This window comes from Papaver somniferum, chromosome 8 (genome assembly GCF_003573695.1).
Source record: "Papaver somniferum cultivar HN1 chromosome 8, ASM357369v1, whole genome shotgun sequence".
Classification (NCBI taxonomy): Eukaryota; Viridiplantae; Streptophyta; class Magnoliopsida; order Ranunculales; family Papaveraceae; genus Papaver; species Papaver somniferum.
Genome location: NC_039365.1, coordinates 168,939,470 through 168,959,099, shown reverse-complemented (window position 1 = coordinate 168,959,099; position 19,630 = coordinate 168,939,470). Strand labels below are relative to the sequence as shown.

Sequence of the window (19,630 nt, the reverse complement as noted above, 5' to 3'; positions counted from 1 at the left end):
ATATTAATATGATGATCTTCTTCGTCTGGTGTCCGAATGACACACTCGAGCAGTCCATCTCGCATAACTTTTCGAGTTCCATCTGACGGTACTAGTTTCGGTTCTAGATCGTTGTTAGATTAATTCTTATTAATTAACGTTCGTGTTAAACTAATCGAGTTATTATCAGCTAATTCGTCTCTTGACTGGTCTAATAGCGTTGTCGAGCTTGAGGGTCCTTACACTAAAGATAGATGTTTTTGCAGGTAAACTTCCTATCCCATCTTTTTATTTCATTCCATCTTGTGTATATTGAAGATTCAGTGAATCGCAATGGGTATGTAACCCAAGAGATCTCCAAGTTTATTTGAAATTGTTGTTGAACTTGGTTGGATTTCAATCGGTTTTGTTGTTAAACCCTCTCCAGATAGGGTAACATTTTTTCTGGTAGAGACCTAAGCACCCCGTCTTTCTCATTCTTATTTTAGTACACTCAAGGATAGAGTTTGCCTTTCTTTTTCCCATTTTGGATCAGATATTTCTTTTGTTAATTACATGGTTTCGTCGATAAATCCAAGTAGAAATGCAGAAGGTTATCAATCCAGGGGTGTTTTTCACAATAGAATTGGTGAATCAATGAGGAGGCAGCGTATATGTTTATCGTCTTCAGTTTGTTCTCAAAATGCCGGAGGTAAAATGCTAGTTTTTTCTTCCTTTCCTTATTAGTTATTTTTAAAATTTGAAGGTTAAGATGATGGAATTGATTAGATGGTTGGATTTTATTGGTATGAGGTTTTTCATTTAGGTATTAGATCACAGACCTGAATTTCAATTTTAACTGAAACTTCTATGCATGGGATTTGTTTCTTTACATTCTATATAGGTTTAAATTTGTTTCACATATTTGATCTTCAAATTCAGTCATCTAGAATGCAGGTATGGAACCAGCTATGGACTCCATCACTTATAATTCATATGCAGATGTTTGTATGATATGTTTTTTTTATAATGTTCTTGGTTTTCTTAGTTGCCAGTATGTTATGTTTGTTTGTTTGTCACACAATAATGTGTTTTCATTTTCCTAAACCTTCATGTAAATCAAACATATGTTGGTTCTAGAGCCATTACTCTCCAGTAGATGCTTAATAAGCACAAAAGTACTATTTTTGGTTTTAAAATTGTGTGCACAGTTATACATATTGATTGTTACATGAATGTGAAACCCTTTCTGTAACGGCACATAAATAACAGGTAATGTTAATCCTACATGATAGTGAACCTTATAGTTTGACAAAGTGTGGAATTACACCTAATGTTGTATTGAATTTTTATAGGAAATGATCCCCGAAGAATGGGCCAAGACAAAAATTTGCGCCATCATAACTTGAGGAAAAGCATTTGCGATAATCGTGAATGATGTAGCGTCCGTGGTTAATGAAGTCAGTCACTATCTGAAGGTAAACTACAGGTTTTCATGGGGTATGTTAGCTTCATTTCCTTCTTCTTCTCCTGCCTAGATGCAGGAAATATCTCAAAGTCTTTAGTTTCTTATCATCAGTTTTACTATCTTAAAATCACTCTTAGAGAACACGCTACTAATTTAAGTTTTATCCATGTCGATGAAAGTGCAGGTTATTTTTGTTCCAAACTTTGATATATCTGTAGCTGAAATGCACATTACAGGGAGTGAACTATCATATCATTATAGTACAACAGGCATGGAGGCAAGTGGTACGAGCAACATGAAGTTTTCACTAAATGGTTATCTCATAGTCATAATACTAGATGGGTTGATGTACAGATAAAAGAGGAAATTGGAGTAGATAACTTTTTCCTCTTTGGCACCATGACTCATGCTGTCAACAAATTGTGTAAGGATATAGAAAATGGGCAGGTAAGAAATTTTGATTTATTCCTACTCTAAACCAGATCAGTGGGATGGCAAGAAATCTTCTTCTAAATTAAGTTTTTATCATTTACCTTGCAGTTCAAGACTGGTCCCTGTTTCAAAGAGTTCAAGTGGCACGTTTGATGGTTATGACTATAACCAACTTCTCGACTCACTGGAGGGGTATAGCCGTATAGGTTGTGGAGATAGCTTAATTTGGGGGTATCTTTACTAATGAAAAGCCCTTCAAGCGTTCACAATTCAAACACAAAGCAGACTTCCACATATTTAGATTTTTCCAGTTTTACTTCTACTGCTCTACATATGAACCTGGGTTGTTTCCTAGATACTGTTGGAAAACAATTAATAAAAAAAATAATTTTTTAAAGTTTTAATAAAAATTATAATTTATTGTTTTATTTTGTGAATGAAACTTTTTAGTCCCACATCGTGGAGTTTCCAATTTTTAGTAGTTTTAAGAAACTATATAAAGCTTTTAGTTCCACATCGGGGAGTTTTTCTTCTTAAGTTGTATTTGTCAATTATATAAAGAAATTCACTACTTTTATAAAATTAAGGGGGAAAGGGGTTGCTCTATATTTTAGAGGGACCCCTAAGGGAAAATATTTTATAACGGTTTTTAAGCATTCGCGATTTTCCTTAACGGTTTTTTCGGAGTTGCAAAGCTCAAGTTAAGCATCTACTACATATGCTAGTAGTAGGTGTATTAGGGTGTTTTATCCTGGAGATATCCGTCCTGTGAGGGCTATAGCATCACTCTTGAGTGTAGCCGGGCGCTAATGTCTTAAGGACAGCGTGTTGAACACGTGACTCACTCTATTTTCCAAAGTTTTGCCTTGTTGCTGTTGCGGAGATACGGGGAGCTTGTTCGTTTCGTCAAAGCAATCACTTCCATTATAAATGAGCTAAGTATCAATAACTTTTGCTTATTTGATTTTTCTTTGTTTTTGATTATTGCACCCTACAGATACAAAAAAAAAATGTAATGTGGACGGATGTTTGTGATGTATGCATGATAGTAATGTCGGCCATTTTACGATGATTATATAGGACTAAAATGTTTAATATTTTTACTTTTTTCTCTCTCTTGTGTACTTTTTCTTTATCGATTAATTAATTATCTGGTTAATATGATTATACAGACAAAAATGGTATATGACACGCCAAGTAACTGCGGGTTAATAGCGAATTTGATGTGGCAATCCACATGGAGAGAGATTTTTTCCTCGTAATGCTAATAAAAAGATGTATGTAAAGAACAAACAAACTTTAGATTTAACCCCCGATTATGTCTTCGACAGTTCTATTCCTCCGTCTGTCCGGATGTTTTTTCCGGACACTTTGCTCTAATAATTTTTCAATCGCTCTTATAGCTAGACGCGCGGTTCACGGGAATTTTTCCAGTTTTAAATCAATCGGCTCTTATTATTTTTATTATTTTTCCATTAATCACCGTTAAGTTCAGTAGGGTAACGGAAATTTTTTAGCAGCTCCTATGCCACAAAAATTTGACTATCTATGACCTCAACAAACTCTTTGGTTAACCTGAGTTAGCTGCCGATTATACTGTTGGAAAAGTTTTAGAAAGAGAATTGAAATCTTTAGTATTACAATCCGACCAACAATGAGCTTTCGGTAGAAATCGGTTTACAAATCTGTATAGAATACAACTTAATCCAACTATTACCGATAACAAAGAAATGAAAACAAACTTATTACCGTCGTTACCAGAGAAACAAAGAAAGAAACAGTCCAGGCAGCTTATTCAGTTCGGGGATCTTCTAAACTATATAATCTGTTTTTATTAACGAAATCATCTTTTCTCCCAAGATTCTTCTGTTTCGATCAAATATGAAAATGGCGTAAAAGATAAACCGCATCCAATAGGGGATTTGGACAGGGCCGTAGCAAAGGTTTTAGGAGCCCTAGGCGAACTTACTAAACATGGGCCTATATAAGAAAAATAACAAAAATTTTGACGGTTTGATATAAATTATTACAGATTGTCAAACGTTACTGCCAAAAAAAGGCTAAAATCACAAAGCAAATACTTTATCTCATGATAAAAATTGATCTTCCTGCCCTTTCCGAAGCGAAATATTCAATTATACTATCAAAATCAATGTTATCTAACATCTCAATTTCAATAGATAACATTGCTAACCCATTCAACCTTTCTTGTGACATCGTTGGAGATAATTCTTGATCAACTTCAACTTAGAAAAACTTCGTTCGGCCGAGGCGATTGTGACTGGAATTGTCAATAAGATTCGGTATGCAATAAACGCATTTGGGTAGCAACCTTCCATATCCTTTAAGAAATTCAAAACTTCAATTGCTTTACCGGTTTCTGCTGGCAGATAACTTTGTAAAACTTTGAATTCCGCATACAAGTCATGCCCATTAATATCTGAACTCGTACCATGCTTTAGATGATTTTCGAGATTGATACAAGAATCCATTAAGATATCATCATCAAGAGAACGCAACTGATCAACATTATAATGGTGATGAATGTCATGATCTTTGACACGCCTAAGATGTTCTTGCATTACCAAATCAAATTCAGCAATCATTTCAATAAAGCTCAAAAGATTACCGTTATGTGCTTCTCCAATCTTGTCGACATCTCCACGGAAAGCCAAATTATTCTTAGCAAGAGTTTTAACAAGAGACACTATTCTTATCAAGACTTGCTTCCAATAATCCTTTTCTTTCTTGATCTGTTCTTGCATCTCCTTGTCGATGGTTACCTTCTTCTGCAATCTATTTTCCAGTTCAACCTACTTAATAAGATTTATAATATGTCTTGAAGAAGTTTCATGACTACTAAGTTTAGCACTAATATTCTTCCAATCTTTAGAACCCTTTGTATCCAACTGAAACTTTTTTTCCATCTTGTTTAAATAACTTGCAGAAAAAACAAAAAACTCTATCCACAGTACTTGAATACACTAGCCATTTCCTGTCCCAACATTCCCCATTCTCCATCTTCCATATGTAGTGATCATCATTGAAGCATCTATTATACTTATCAATAGGAAACCGAAAATTCTTATCTATTTCTCTTATTGGACCTTTCTTTACCAAAATATCTCTCAAACTGCGGTTAATATTGTTACCCCAATTTCCTGGATCATAGATATTCACTGGTCCATATTCTTCATGTTCAACTTCATTTTGCACAACCTCATTTGTATCAGATGATGATAATTCTTCCCCACTTGGCTCTTCATCTTGTTGGATATCATTTGCATTTGGTGGTGAAAATTCTTGTCCCATTGGTTCTTCATTCTGCCTATGTGCATTCTCATCATTCAACAACAAATCACCATTTGTTTCCATCTCAGTAACCAAATTTTCCCATTCTTCATCAATATCAATCATTGTTTCTTCATCGATGTTATTATTTGAAACCAAATACATATTCATTGCTCCTCGTAAAGAATTCTTAAGTTTTTCGGCTCTTGCCTTCGCCTTCTTTTTAGCAGCACCACTCTTGCATTTTGTTCTTCTAAATGGACCCATGATTGGATTTGGAATCAATGTTTGATCACTTCAAGTTCAAGAATCAAAAGATACAAAACCTGTTCACAAACATGCCAATTTTGTATGTCCATGTCAGTTAATAAGAATTGAAATTTAACAATCACCATTTGACAACAATAATAAATCAACAACTGAAATTGAATCTGAACCACTGAGTGAACCTTAAAGGCTGATGCTAACTGAATCAAAAAAATCCAGAAAAAAACAATTGAATTGAATCAGAATTTGGTAATACATAAAATCAAATTTTACCCTAAGACCCTAAATTTCAATATAATGAGCACTCTTTATGTATAATAACTAATGAATTCTTAAATAAGAAGTAGAAACAAGAGAAGAATAAGACTTTAAATGGATGGAACTTACTTGATTTCAGTAGTCTTTTTCTTCTCTTTGATTAAGGATCGGCAGTAGGAAACCCTAGAACTTCCATAAAGAGAGATAATAGAAAGGAGTAAACAAGTTGTTTGCGACGGCCCTGGATCTGGAGACTCCCTCAAATTATTACTTTTTTTCTTCTAAAGATCGATTCCTGAAATTACTTATAGGCAGGTTGTGAATTTGAAAACACTGGCCTCCATCATGTTGTGGAAGAATTGTCATTCTGAGATCATTTTTGCCTGCAACTCTGCAAGTGAGTACCCGGCTTAATCACTGTGGCCTCAGTCCAATTAGGATGCATCCACAAATTCTGAGGGAGAGAACGTCACGGCTTGGTAACCATAATGATGTGGTTTTCTATATGACTTTTTCTGTTTTTATCTTTTGTATCCTAATAAAGATTTTCTATGCTCCGAACGGTCAAAAAGTATCTTGCGCAGGAGAGTTCAATTAATTCAGACCGTCCACCCTGTAAGATATCGGGAAATTTGGTACCTTGGGCTTCGTGTGCCAAGGTGATCTCTCTTTACTGTTTGCAAGTTCTTAAAAGCCCAAATACACTCTTTGAAGAAATTCGCAAAGGAAATGAATTATAATTTTGGGCATACCAAAATCTTCCAAGGCATACTGAATGAAGATAAAAAAAGGTTGTGAAATAGCAAAATCAGATAACCCCTTAACCCAAATTTTTTTAATGGCAAATCTGCCCTTTACGTATTAGTGTTAATAATCTTGATTAGTGATTAAATATTTTATTTAGTGATTAAAATAATTTTCAGAATTATAAGAGTTGTTTAGATGAAAAATTTGAGGGAAAAAAAATCAAAGTTTTGGTTTGGTTAAGAAGGAGAGAAAGAGAAGGAGAAACTGAGAAAATTCTAATACTTGATTCAATGGAGGATGAGGAGGGTCATCATTCATCTAAAAAACCTAGGAAAATACATATCAACTACAACAATGATCCAGAAATGGCTGATTTTCTTAGATTATGAGAATGATTTTACACCCACTCAAACTCAAGCTCAAACTCAAACACAAACTCAAGATGATGATTTTTATGAGCCAAATCCTGATGATGAAGACATTGATGAGGAACCCAATGCTTCTAATACACAGGTACACTTATATCCTATACTTAATCTCACTTCTATAGCTCTCAATTATCAAAAGTTAGGTTTTTTGAATCATGGTTCGGCGAAACAGGTTGAGGTTCGGCTCACATCTATGAGCCGAATCTACCAATTGATGAACAGTTCGGCTTACTGAATCTGTTTACTGCATGCGCCGAACCTATAATTTCCAATTCCAACCCTTTTTCTAGACACTAGTTCGGCTTATATGAAAGTTTCATAGTAAGCCGAACAACATCCTGAATAGCCCGGAATAGAATCATTACTAATTCGGCTTACATATCCAAAATCGTATGTGCCGAACATAATTTTTTAATTTCTGGGTTGAAATATTGTTACTGGTTGGGCACATATGAAGAATATCGTATCAGCCGAAACGTCTTATGTTCAAGGTTTGATACATAATATGATTATCGTCTGAGCCGAACATGAATTTGTTAATTTTTGGGTTAAAATATTGTTCGTGGTTCGGAACATATTGAGGATATCGTATAAGCCGAAACCTGTAAATGTTTATAGTTCGGCACATAATGTGATTATCGAATGCGCCGAACCTTGTTATTATATTCCCTTTCTAGTGTTTAACCTTGTGATATTCTTTGTAGATCGTGCTTGGACCCATGGAAAATCAACCTGATCCAGTAGACATAATTCACGAGGATACCAAGGATCACTAAAACATGAAATTGAGGAACATCAACCTGATCGTGCTTGAGGAACACCAATATTGGGTGACACCAATAATGATTTTTAAGGCTCGACTTATAACTCAAATTATAGAAAAAGCCGAACCTGAAGGACAAATGATTCGGCGCGTAACTAACATTAGAGGATAAGCCGAACTCTATAAATTCGGCGCATAACTGTTAAGCTATTCATTAAAACATGAAATTGAAGGTGTCCACAACCCAATCCCAGCACCATTAAAAACAAAGTTCAACACCTAAAAGCAAAGGTGTTTGCAACACCATAAAAGTGTACTTAAAACTTAAGAAAAAGTGTGCCATAAAAGTGTACCATAAAAGTGTACATAAAAGGGCATTTAACCACGACCCCTCTTCTTAGTTGCACGACCACCTCTTCTTCCACCTTGGTCTTCATCTTCCGACGCATCATTAACGGGTTGGACGGTAGCACCACCTTACCTTCACCAACTTGTCGAGACCTCTTAGTGGTAGGCATTTGTTCGGGTTCCTCGGGTCCTTGTCCTTTGTTGATGATTGCATCCCACTTGTTGATGAGGTATTTTTTTTCTTCCACGGTCATTGGTGTTTTGCAACCAACTTTGGCCTTCATTTTCTCAACATCTCCCTACCCGCGGCAACCTATTTTTTCATTTGTCAACAACTTATAACCATGAGGTTGAAGACATTTTTACCATAACTAATATATGAAAATAGTATAAAGTGAAGTCATTCTTACCATAATCTTGAAAGCCTTGACTACATCTTCGGAAGTAGACTTGTTGGTGATCTTGATTGGCTTCGCCTTCCCCTTATCAACTATCTTTTGCCTTTTCTTATTGATAATGAAGGGATGAGAAATTTGGTTATACCAATCCATATAGCCCGGATCCTCTTCACATGGATCATCAAGTAAAGGTGTTAACTTGGACGTATCTAATGTGTGATTGTATAAATTATTCCACAACTCAACGGTGGGATCAGGATCATACTTTGGTTCCCAAGATGAATTGGTGCTTTTAGTTCCCTTACCATTCTTTGGTAACAACCTGAATTTCTCGTCAAACAAAGGAACCTTTTGGACACATCCTAATTGACGGAGTACTCGCCTAGGACCGTATATAACATAACCACCGGGATACCACAATGGCCCATGATACATAGCTACCGGCATATCCTCATCTTCAACAACTTCATCTTATTCATCTTCCTTCTCATATGGTTGAAAAGTGACATCATCAACACCAAGACGGTCTAACGTCTCTCTCAAACTTGACACCAACTTCTTTTTGTTCCTTTTCTTGGAGTCCTCGTACGTGTACCGTGCTGCAGTTGGCTTTGTATCAACATAATAGACATCTTTCTCAAATACTTTGGCCAAGTTCAAAATTGGGAAATGGTCATATATCCACACCTACATCCAAAGAACCACATTAAAAAATCAAAGGAATTGAATTGATAGAAACAAGTTTTACTTGGAAACATCAAAGTAAGAATAAAGTTTGCAAACTCAGAGAACTGTTCGGCTTATATGGATCAAGTATTATAATCCGAACCAAGTAAGTAAAAACTTCGGCTTAAAATATTTTATGGTTATAAGTCGAACCATACTCTGAACTCCCAAAAGTTACCTGGAGCAAAGTGAAGTTCCCTCCGATGTTTGTACTTGTCAACCTAGACGCGGTGGCAAGTTGGTCCAGCAGGTAAGCGATCGTAGCCGTTCCCCAAGCAAACTTGTTACAAGTTTGAAGATTCTTTACCAATTGGAGATAATTAGCATTTACCTTGTTTCCGGTAGTTTCGGGAAAGATGTCTCTACCAAGAGTATAAAGCAAGTAGGCAGTTCCGGTTTGCTTCACTTTGACGGGATCCATTATCAACAAACCTTGTGTGACTCTTTACTTTGTGTTCTCAAACTCCTTTTTCAAGTTAGTCAACTTGATCTTCTTATTCTTCTTATTTCTGCCACCTGGTATGCAAACGGTATCGACATCTTTAACTGATCGACAAAACTCCAACTCAGTTTTCTGTGAACCCCAACCAAGGCATTCCAGGTACAAATTGTATAGATCATCCTAACTCATGTCATAAAAACCAGCATCCACACTTACACCCCTTGTTTTAAGGCCTGTAATCTTACTAGCCTCATCAGGAGTGATTTCCATCTCTCCAAAAGGTAATTGAAATGTGTAAGTTTCTGGACAAAAGCGCTCGATAAATGCAGAGGCCGACACACTATCATATTCCTTGTGTCCATAATTGATGATAGGCCATAAAGCACTGCGTTGTACGTAAGCAATCACCTCAGGAACCTCTTCATCAAGACTCCATTCCGCTGCCCTCTGGTGTCTCAATACTCGGACTGCACGGTTGTGATCAGGAGTCTCATAAATTTTCTTCGCCCAAGAATCGGCATAACCAATCAACACATTTCCTCCATCTTCCGGAAGACCATGAGGCAAACCATCTGATCGAGGTGTAATTACGTCATCTTCATCAGGAATGTGTAAAACAGTGATCCGTCGATCATCATCGTCCTTCTCTTTCTCGGGTTCTTCCACCTTCTTACCTTTCTTGTCTTTCTTTGGTTTTCCTTGGGGTTGTGTTTCTTGATGAACTTCTTGATTATCATCAACTTCTTCATCTTCAGCTATTCCTTCTTCTTGTCTTTCAATTCTTACTTGTTCAGCTTCTTCTTCTAAAATTCCTCCTCTACCTCCCGCTCCCAATTTTTTCTTACCTCCTCCTCTAGGATCGGGAGTTTTAGAAGTAGAAGGTGTTACCTCCATCTTCTTCCTCTTTGTAGCTGAATTGGTCCTGACACAAGTATGAAAGTTATAAGACTAATTCGAACAACAAAGAGATTTGGAAAGCCAAAAACTTGTAAGAAAATAAGAAGGCTCGGCTTACCCGAAATAACACATATAAGCCGAATCATGTCTTGAAATTTTTATTAGCTTACAAAGAGAGTGGATTGGCTCATACCACAAAAAAATTATAAGCCGATCCTATATATTCGGCTCACAACCGATACCATCGAATAAGCCGAGTCTATGATTATGAACTCAAACATGTATTCTGCGCAACATGATATCATATAAATAAGCCGATCCTATATACTTGTAAAATTTATGAAATTTTAACAATGATATTCGGCGCAACCCTAATACTATCGAATAAGCCGAATCTAGACTTATGAATTGAAACTCTTTATTCGGCGCAAAACTAATACAACCATACAAGCCGATCCTAAGCACATGCAAAAATTCTAAAATTCAAACAACAATTATTCGGCACAAAACTAATACTACCATACAAGCCGATCCTACGCACATGCAAAATTTCTGAAATTCACAAAACATATTCTACACAAAACTAACACCATCGAATAAGCCGATCCTAAATATAAGTATTTGTGTCACTAAGTTCGGCTCAAAACGGATTTCAGATATACGCCGAGCCGTTCATATGCACTTTCAGGGTTCAGTTTCAAGAACAGCTCGGCGCACATCTAAGATTTGTTTTGCACCGAACCATACCCTGTAACCGCCGCAGAAACATGATTTTGACGAATTAAATCGACCAAACCAATCTAAAACATCAAATACGAGATGGGTTTGTAGAATTAACCTTCTTATTCTCATTTCCGGAGTTGGTTCTTCTTCAATCTCTTCTTCCGGTTGATTTTGTGGTTGATTTTGAGTTTGTTCTTCACTCTCTAAATCTTCTTCTTCTTCAATGGGTTGTTGAGTCGATCGATTTGAACGAGATACTGGCTTACGACGACCCATTATATAGATGAGTTTAATCGTCGACTACACGAATCGACGATTAAATTTCCGCGGTGAAAAAAAAAAGAAAGGGAAGGGTGAATGAGTTTGGCTGTGGAGAGGAAGAAGAAGAAGGTGAATGAAACTGATTTTAGGTGTAGTTGATTATAGGTTTTGTATTAGGGTTAGGGATAGATTAGTAGTAATTTAAAGGATTTAAGGGTATATAGGTAATTGAACCACCCCCATAGGGTACCCCTTATAAGGTCACCCAAGTTAAGACTAGTCCTTTATATGCCTAAGAAGATTTTGGTATGCCCAAAATCAGGGTTCAACGAAATACTGAGCTTAGGCCAACTTAGATTCAGCCGTGATACCGTTATACAATTTACCTTTTTTAGGTTTCATTTTTTTTTTAATAAACTTTAGGGTTCAGATTTACTAGAGAAAAATATGTAAATAAATATTTACTGCTAATTGCATGTAACTCTGTACCTGGGAGCTAACCATATGACGTACTCACATATCGGTTAAATATTTACCGATATGTAAATAAATATTTACTACAATAATCATTTGCCTTCTGCAAACCAATCTTTTTTAGACTCTCCATATATCAGTTATACTTTAGTCCAACTCACCAACGTTTACTCTGCTTTAGCTCCAAACAAACTTAATTGAGCATTGGAGCCTTTCTTTGGACCTAAGAACATTTTCCCTGTGTATCCATGTTCCTGCATCAATAAGTTCTTTGAGCTGAATGATGAAGCCAAAATGCAATTCACAAAATGTCGTGAACTTAACTTTCAGATAAAAGGATTTGTGGTAGTCCGTTTCGAGGTCGATGTCTTTCTCAGTAATTCAATCTCGGGTTCTTTTTTGCTACGCCAGCACTTTGGAATCATGAATAATGGGTGAGGTTAGTTCGACTATTGTTTGCATTTGTTAATACAAATTCCAACCATCCAAATACTTTGAGTGAAAATGCCCTTACAGCTAGCATGGAGTAACATACTTATTGCGCCAGCAAAGATATAATTCGTGAATGGTTGGAACGAGACAATTTAACTGTGTTGATTCAAACCAGCTTTGTCGCAGACAACTCTTGGAATCTACCTAAATCCGAGCCTAAAGTCTAAAGTGACAGGTCTATTCCCTAGTGGTACTTTGAGTACGTGAAGAAATTCTTGTTTGAAATCTCGGTCTAATCCTAATACTAGAACACCGCTACCACGGTGGGGAAGGTCGACTGAAAGAAAACCAAACACAGCTGCAGTGAGACTATTACAGTGTGGTACTCCATGAACCAGATCTCAACACCGAGCTAATTAGATTGTGAGTATGTGATCAAGTAGTCGTGGCATATTTCGAAAGAAAAAATAAATGTAGTCGTGGCAAAGGAAGTGAAATTGGCAAGAACACCAAATTTACATGTCGAATTTACACAAAATTTTACGGCATATTAAGAGTTTTTATTTTTATTTTTACGGTTAAGTATGTCCTTGTCAAAAGCTAGTCATTGTATCATTTTTTCTTTCGGAAAATGGGTCATTTGTCCAAATATTTTTAAAACATGGTTTAAATGGACGAGTAAGAATTAATATGGGTGAAATGAACAAAAAAAATTTAGCAAGGATGAAACTGGATTCATCCTGGCTTAAACTTAAAATATAGCGAGGATGAAACTGGATGCATCCTGTGTAAATTAAAAAATAAGAAAAAGTATTTGAAAATTGGGAGGATGAAACTGTTTACATCCTGACTATTTTTACATTTTTGTCCATTTAAACAGTATCAAAATTTAAGTGTCTTTTTCATCCATGAATTATTGGTTTTGGTCTTTTTAACCAATTTTGTGTTTTTCTTTTAACCACAAACAACTGTATTCTCCATGTGGTGCTTGTGCGCATGAAAGCCAGGTGTTATGGCTTAAGGCTCCAAAAAGCTAAAGCTACAGGGAAAAAAAAACAAACTTAATAGTAGCTAGAGAAAGCACGAACACCGAAACCACCACCTAACACCTCCTAGTTAGGCCTGCACACGGTTCGGTTCGGTGCGGTTAGTTGTAAAACCGTTCAACTAACTGTTTATAGTGCGGTTAGCACATTTAAAACCGGAACTGAACTCAATAGTATTCGGTTCGGTTCGGTTTTAACTATAAATTAATCTATCAGAAATTCTGACAGATTTTGTACCTGCACCTGTACAGTGTACTTCCATTCCATACTTAAGAAATAATAGCTTACCATACTTAATAGATTAAACAGATCCATTCTATAAGAGTCTAAACTCTAAAGATCAAACACACAGTCACACACATAATGAAGTCCAAAAGCGAGGAGTCTAAACTCTAAAGATCAAACACACACACAGTAGTCTTAAAGTTTAACATAAGAAAGTAGCACGAAGAGTCGAAGACAAGTAAAAGACTTTAGAGTCCAGTCCATCCATCCAATTCTCAAGCCAACAATCCCCTTAATCCTCATCCTTTCCCAAAATGTCTGCAAAGAGAAAAACTCAAAAGTAAGATCAAAATTCTTCACATCATGGGTAATGTACTTCAAGTGTCTACAACTAGTACACCACACAACTTGAAACTCCAAGTTCAAAAAGGACAGGAATGAGGGAATACAGAAAGTAACATAAAAAGGACAGGGATTACAAAAGTAACATAAAAAGGACCAGTCCACACAACTTGAAGAATCAAGTATCAACCACTTTCTCTTTAATCTTCATATGCAAGCCCTAAGCAATTACATAATCATAGATAATGAAATTGAGTGCAACTGATTGCAAGTTTGCAACTCCACTAACCATAAATCATGATATGCAAAAGAAATGACAATTATAGAAATTTTAAGTCAAATAAGAAGTTAATCATGATATGTAAAAGGTGACTGCATTCATTCAAGTGAAATTTTATCTGGATTCATTCAAGTGACAAACAGTTCTAACTGGATTCATTCAACTATAGAAATTTTAAGTCAAATAAGAAGAGAAGAGATTCCATTACCTTCTTTAATGCTGGCATTGTCATCTGGTACATAGTTACATATGAAATCAAGAGAGATAGGTTTATGCAACCATCTTTGCATACAGAGAAGTGCTTCAACTGTCCTGGCAGATAGCGAGCTTCTCCATGGAGTAAGAATGCGCTTTCCGGTACTGAATGCAGACTCTGAAGCAACTGAGGACACTGGTATTGCCAAAATATCCTTGGCCATAAGTGATAGTACCTTATACTTGGTACTATTATCCTGCCACCATGCCAGAATATCAAAATCCCTTATTGATGTTTCACAGTCATCAAGCAAATACCTTTCTAGTTCAGACTTTGGATGAGTAGAGTGAACATTCATTCTTCTCCTTTTCTTCCTCGACTCAAGCATATCCTCAATGTTCTCTTCTTGCACACAAACTACCATGTCATCCACACCTGCAGCAGTTGTTGACCCAGTACCTAAGACATCACCACAAATGCACAATCAATATTAGTAAATGATGATGATAAACATTTATAATATCTAAGTATGTAACAGTAGAACAAAAGCAGATAACTAAAGTTCAAAAGATGATTTCACCTTCATCTGCATTAGCATTTGAATACATGGTGTTGTACTCTTCATAGAGTCTACCCATGTCTTGTTTCACAGCTTTCAAAATAGTCCCAACCCTGAAATCTTCTTGCTCATACAAACATTCAAGATCAAACTTCAAACCAGACTCTTTCTCTCGAGGATCAAGCAACTTAGCAAAAAAAAGAATAGAGTTCATGTCTTCATAATCCCCCCAATATGAGTTGTACTTTTTAAACATTACTTCTGCCATCTTAGAAATATGAGCATCTCGGTTTCCTATATCTCTAAGACGAACCAATTGTTCATGAATCAAAGCTAACTTCCATAAAAAAACTCATGTGTAGTAACCTGTGTTGAAGCAGAGAATTTAACAGTACCATCAAAGAAAAATTTTAAAAATTTTACAAGACTCCTAACATATGACCATTCAGCAACATATGGAGCATGATGACGGGGCTTGTTCCTTTTCTTCGTATTTCTCTTTTTAGTTACATCACATTCACTTTCAGATTCACTAGAACTAAGAAAATAAGCTTCATCATCAATTACAACAGTGTCATCATCAGGATTAGGTAAAGCTTCACATTCAAATTCTTTAAAAATATACTTATCTCGAAAGCTCTTGTCTTCTCTTTCTAACCTTTTAAATACCTTCTCATATGGAATGGAAGCTTCAAGCATTAGATATGTAGCATTCCATCGGGTCTTCACATCCAAGAAAACCATCTTCTTACAATCAATCTTCTCAAGAGCATCACATTCATTGAATTTATTCAACCTAAAGGGATATCTAGTGACATACTTGACAATTGATCTGATCCTGCTAATTGACTTGTGATACAACAACACATCATCTGTAACAACAAGCCCAAGAACATGCGCAGCACACCTTACCTGATAAAAGAATGAAACAAGGAAATATAAACATGTTGCATATACAGAAAGCATGAAACAAGGAAATACAAAGTGTACAAGCAATGCTACTGATAATTTGTAACAGTAATATTAACATGTTGCACATTGATTATCTAAGTACTCATGCTTTTTAAAGCTACATTTAGGATAAAATAACACTACAACTTAAGTACAAATGCAAACATATTCTCCATTCCATACAACATGACTAAGCTAAATAACATCAAAGGATTCAAACATACTCTACAACTTTACATAATTAATACATTTCATGGTTGAAATGATCAGTACTCAAATGGCTAAATGAAACAATTAAACTAACAGCAAAAAGAAAATCAATCTAACCTGCATGTATTCAGCTCTAACTGTTGCTCCAGTCCAATTAATGACACTGGTTTGAAGATACTCGATCGCCACATTATTTTCACTGACATTGTCCAAAGTCACACCAAAAAGATCTTCTATCCCCCAATCCAGCAAACATTTCTCAAGTGTTTTCCCAATATCCACTCCAGTATGACCTTTGATCTGGCAGAACAGGATGATTCTCTTTTGGAGCTTCCAATGAATATCAATGAAGTGCACCGTCACACACATGTAGTTGAAGTTGTTTGGAGAGGTCCATGTATCAGTTGTGAGAGAGACTCTTTGTTTACTTTCCTTGAAATATTTCTTCAACTTATCTTTCTCATCTTTATAGATTGTTAAGAGATCTCTATACATGGTCATACTTCTTGGCACCTTGAATCTAGGCTCCAACTGTTCACTGTATCTTCTAAACCCTTCTCCTTCTACAATTCTAAATGGAAGTTCATCTATTATGACAAACTCATCCAATCTCCTTCTACACATATCCTTGTCATAGCTAACAGCAGCCAATTGGGATGACTGTCCTGGTCTTGGTGGTGGAAACAATAAACTTTGTTGACCCTTCAGCTTCTTGTTTGGATTCTCAGGACATGTGCCTAAATGTGTCTTCATGCTGGAGGTGCCATTTCCTCGACTATCTGCTTGCAACTTCTTCTTTCAGTGCTTACATTGGGCTTGTTTGTCATTGAGCCTTGTAAAATCATTCCATACTTTTGACCTCACTTTTCCCTTCTTCTTTAGTTCAGTTTAAGCTGCAAGGTCATGTGTTACCTGTTGAGTTTCTTGTGTAACATCAACTTGAGGTGTTGGTGTTGCAGAAATTGTCACTTTAGTAGACTCAGCTGCAGGGGATTGAGAGGATGGAGATGCACCTTCCATCTTACATCTCGATAATGAAATTGAACTTGATCCAAGCATTACCACCTGGAACAAACATCATTTCCAACACTTAGTTCAAGAAGAAACACTACAATCAGCATTACAATCATAGAATACATTCAACATTACAATCATGGATTTCATCATCAAACCCTAGCCACTAAACTAATCAGCATTATAATTTGTAACTCTAACAACTCAGTTACCAAAATCTCACTTCACAGTATTACACAAATAGTTCCAACAACAATTTCTCAAAGAGTAATTCATATAATAACAATACCTAATAGATTTAAACACCCATTAAAACCCTTTTGCTCATAGATTCATAGTCACAGACTCACAGATCATAAATCACTTCAAGGGTTTTACATCAAAAAAACCTTTTTCATAATCAACACTGAAGATTGAACTCATGATCAAACAGAACAAGTCAAGTGAAGGGTTTTACCTGTTTGATATGACAATACTCTTTTAATGAAGAACTCCAGTTGCTGGTAATTCAATACTCTTCAAGTTATGAGAACATAAAACCAAAATAAATAAATAAAATTATAACCCTAAATTGATTGATAAACAGTAATCGATTGACTTAACAAATCGATTGATTAAACATATTTAAAACCATCTAGAGTATCAAAATAAACCCTAAAATAAAAAAAAAATAAAAAACCTAGAAATTGATAAAAAAAATTCAATCGAAGAGAAAAAACTTACTAGATCATAGTGATAGAGGAGGTGGTGCTCTTAAGTCTTGAATCTTGATGGAGGTGGAGGAGGCGAATCAGGCGACTATATGCAGGAAGAGAAGATTCTGGTAATGGAGGTGACTGGAGAGAGACGGAGTCGGAGCGGGAGAGAAGAAGAAATGAAATGGCTGCAGAAATAGTTTAGGATTTCCAGTTTTTATACTCTAGGGTTACCCGATTTTAGACGGTTAGGATTAATCCTAATAGAAATAAATCAACGGCCTATAATAATTGGTTATCGGTTCGGTTAGGGTGCGGTTAGTAGTGGAACCGATAGCCAAACCGAATATCCAACGGTTACCGAAATTAAAACCGACACCGACCGTTGGATTATCGGTTCGGTGCGGTTATGGTTCGGTTAGTGCGGTTATTGGTTCGGTTGCGGTTATCGACTCGGTTCTGTGCAGGCCTACTCCTAGTGTATTTTTTCTGGTCTACTTTTCCGATGATGAGTTTTCAAAAGTAGAATGAGTTTCAAATTTGTAGTGATGAGTTACTGTGACTATGATTATGATTAGGGTAGAGATTTTGGTTACGATTGATTAGGGTAGAGAATTTGGGGGTGGATGGTTACGCTAGTGGTAGTGAAGGAATAAATGATGTTGGTGGTTTGATTTAGGGTTTCCAGAGTTTTTAATCGAATCGCAAGACTTGAGCTAATGCGTACAGGTGAGTTTGCTACCAATTGATGTTGACAGTGGTACTGAATTGCAGATGGTGGTTGTTGGGGCTTAATTTAGGGTTTGTTGTCTTTTGGAGTGGTGATGCCGTGAAGGTAGTTGATGGGATTAGAAGATGGGTTTGAGAATGGATCCAATTTGGGAGTGTATGGTAGATTTGATGTCTTATGATAATCTAATTTCTAATTTCTAATTTCATGTCTTTATTTCTGCTTTGCTTCTGCTCTTACTTGAAAAGGTGATCCAAAAATTTCCCTGCTACTGTAATTGATTCAGTGTATTACTAAGTGTTGGATATGTACTACACTGAACAAAAATTGCATTTTCGATGGTATTTCTGAGTTTTGATTTACTGTATTTGATGAACTAACAAAATGAGGTGGTGGCGGCGATGATGGTGGTGGGGTGTTGGTAAGGATAAAAAATATTTGATCTTTGATTAATGGCGGAGCTGGTGGTGGTGGTGGAGGAGCTATCGGTAAAGATGGTGGCGGATATGGAAAGTGATGGTGGGGTGTAGTAGTGGTGGTGGTGTTGCTTCCTTACTGGGGTGTAATGATGGTGATGGAATTGCTGGGACTGAATAAGGTGCAGTAACGGTGATCAGAAGAGATTAGGAATGATCAGAGAGAATAAGTTTTGGGATAAATAAGATTTTTAATTTAGATCGGAAGAGAATAATTAGATTTTTAATTTGAGATTTTTCTTTGCCTCCGATGCATTTATTTTCGAATTTCTTAAAATTGTAATTTTGATGTGGTGGTGAATATGGTGGTCGTGGTGGTGATGGCGTTGCTGGTGAAAAGAAAACAAAGGAAGAGATGGGTGGTCTTTTAAATTTGGTGGTGATGGTTTTTTAAATTTGGTGGTGATGGTATTGGTTTACGATTTCTAGTGGTGGTGATGGTGTTACTGGAATTGAAGGAGATGGAGGAAGAGGCAGGTGGTGGTGACGATTGAACAAGATTAACCTGGATGTTGCTAATGTAATGGTGGTGGTGATGGTATCGATCGGAAGAGTTATAGATGAACGGCTTGCATCAGTTCCATGTTTTAATC

General features: G+C 36.2%; 1 protein-coding gene across 1 annotated transcript; it reads right to left on the bottom strand.

Moving 5' to 3' along the window:
• Positions 1 to 3,867: 3,867 nt before the first annotated feature.
• Positions 3,868 to 6,193, bottom strand: LOC113303916 (zinc finger MYM-type protein 5-like). The gene is made up of 2 exons (XM_026553001.1): positions 5,804 to 6,193; positions 3,868 to 5,475 (listed from the first exon to the last, which is right to left on the bottom strand). The coding sequence occupies exon 2, from the start codon at positions 5,414 to 5,416 to the stop codon at positions 4,748 to 4,750; it is 669 nt and encodes a 222-aa protein (XP_026408786.1). The 5' UTR covers positions 5,417 to 5,475; positions 5,804 to 6,193; the 3' UTR covers positions 3,868 to 4,747.
• Between the last annotated feature and the right edge of the window lie 13,437 nt (positions 6,194 to 19,630).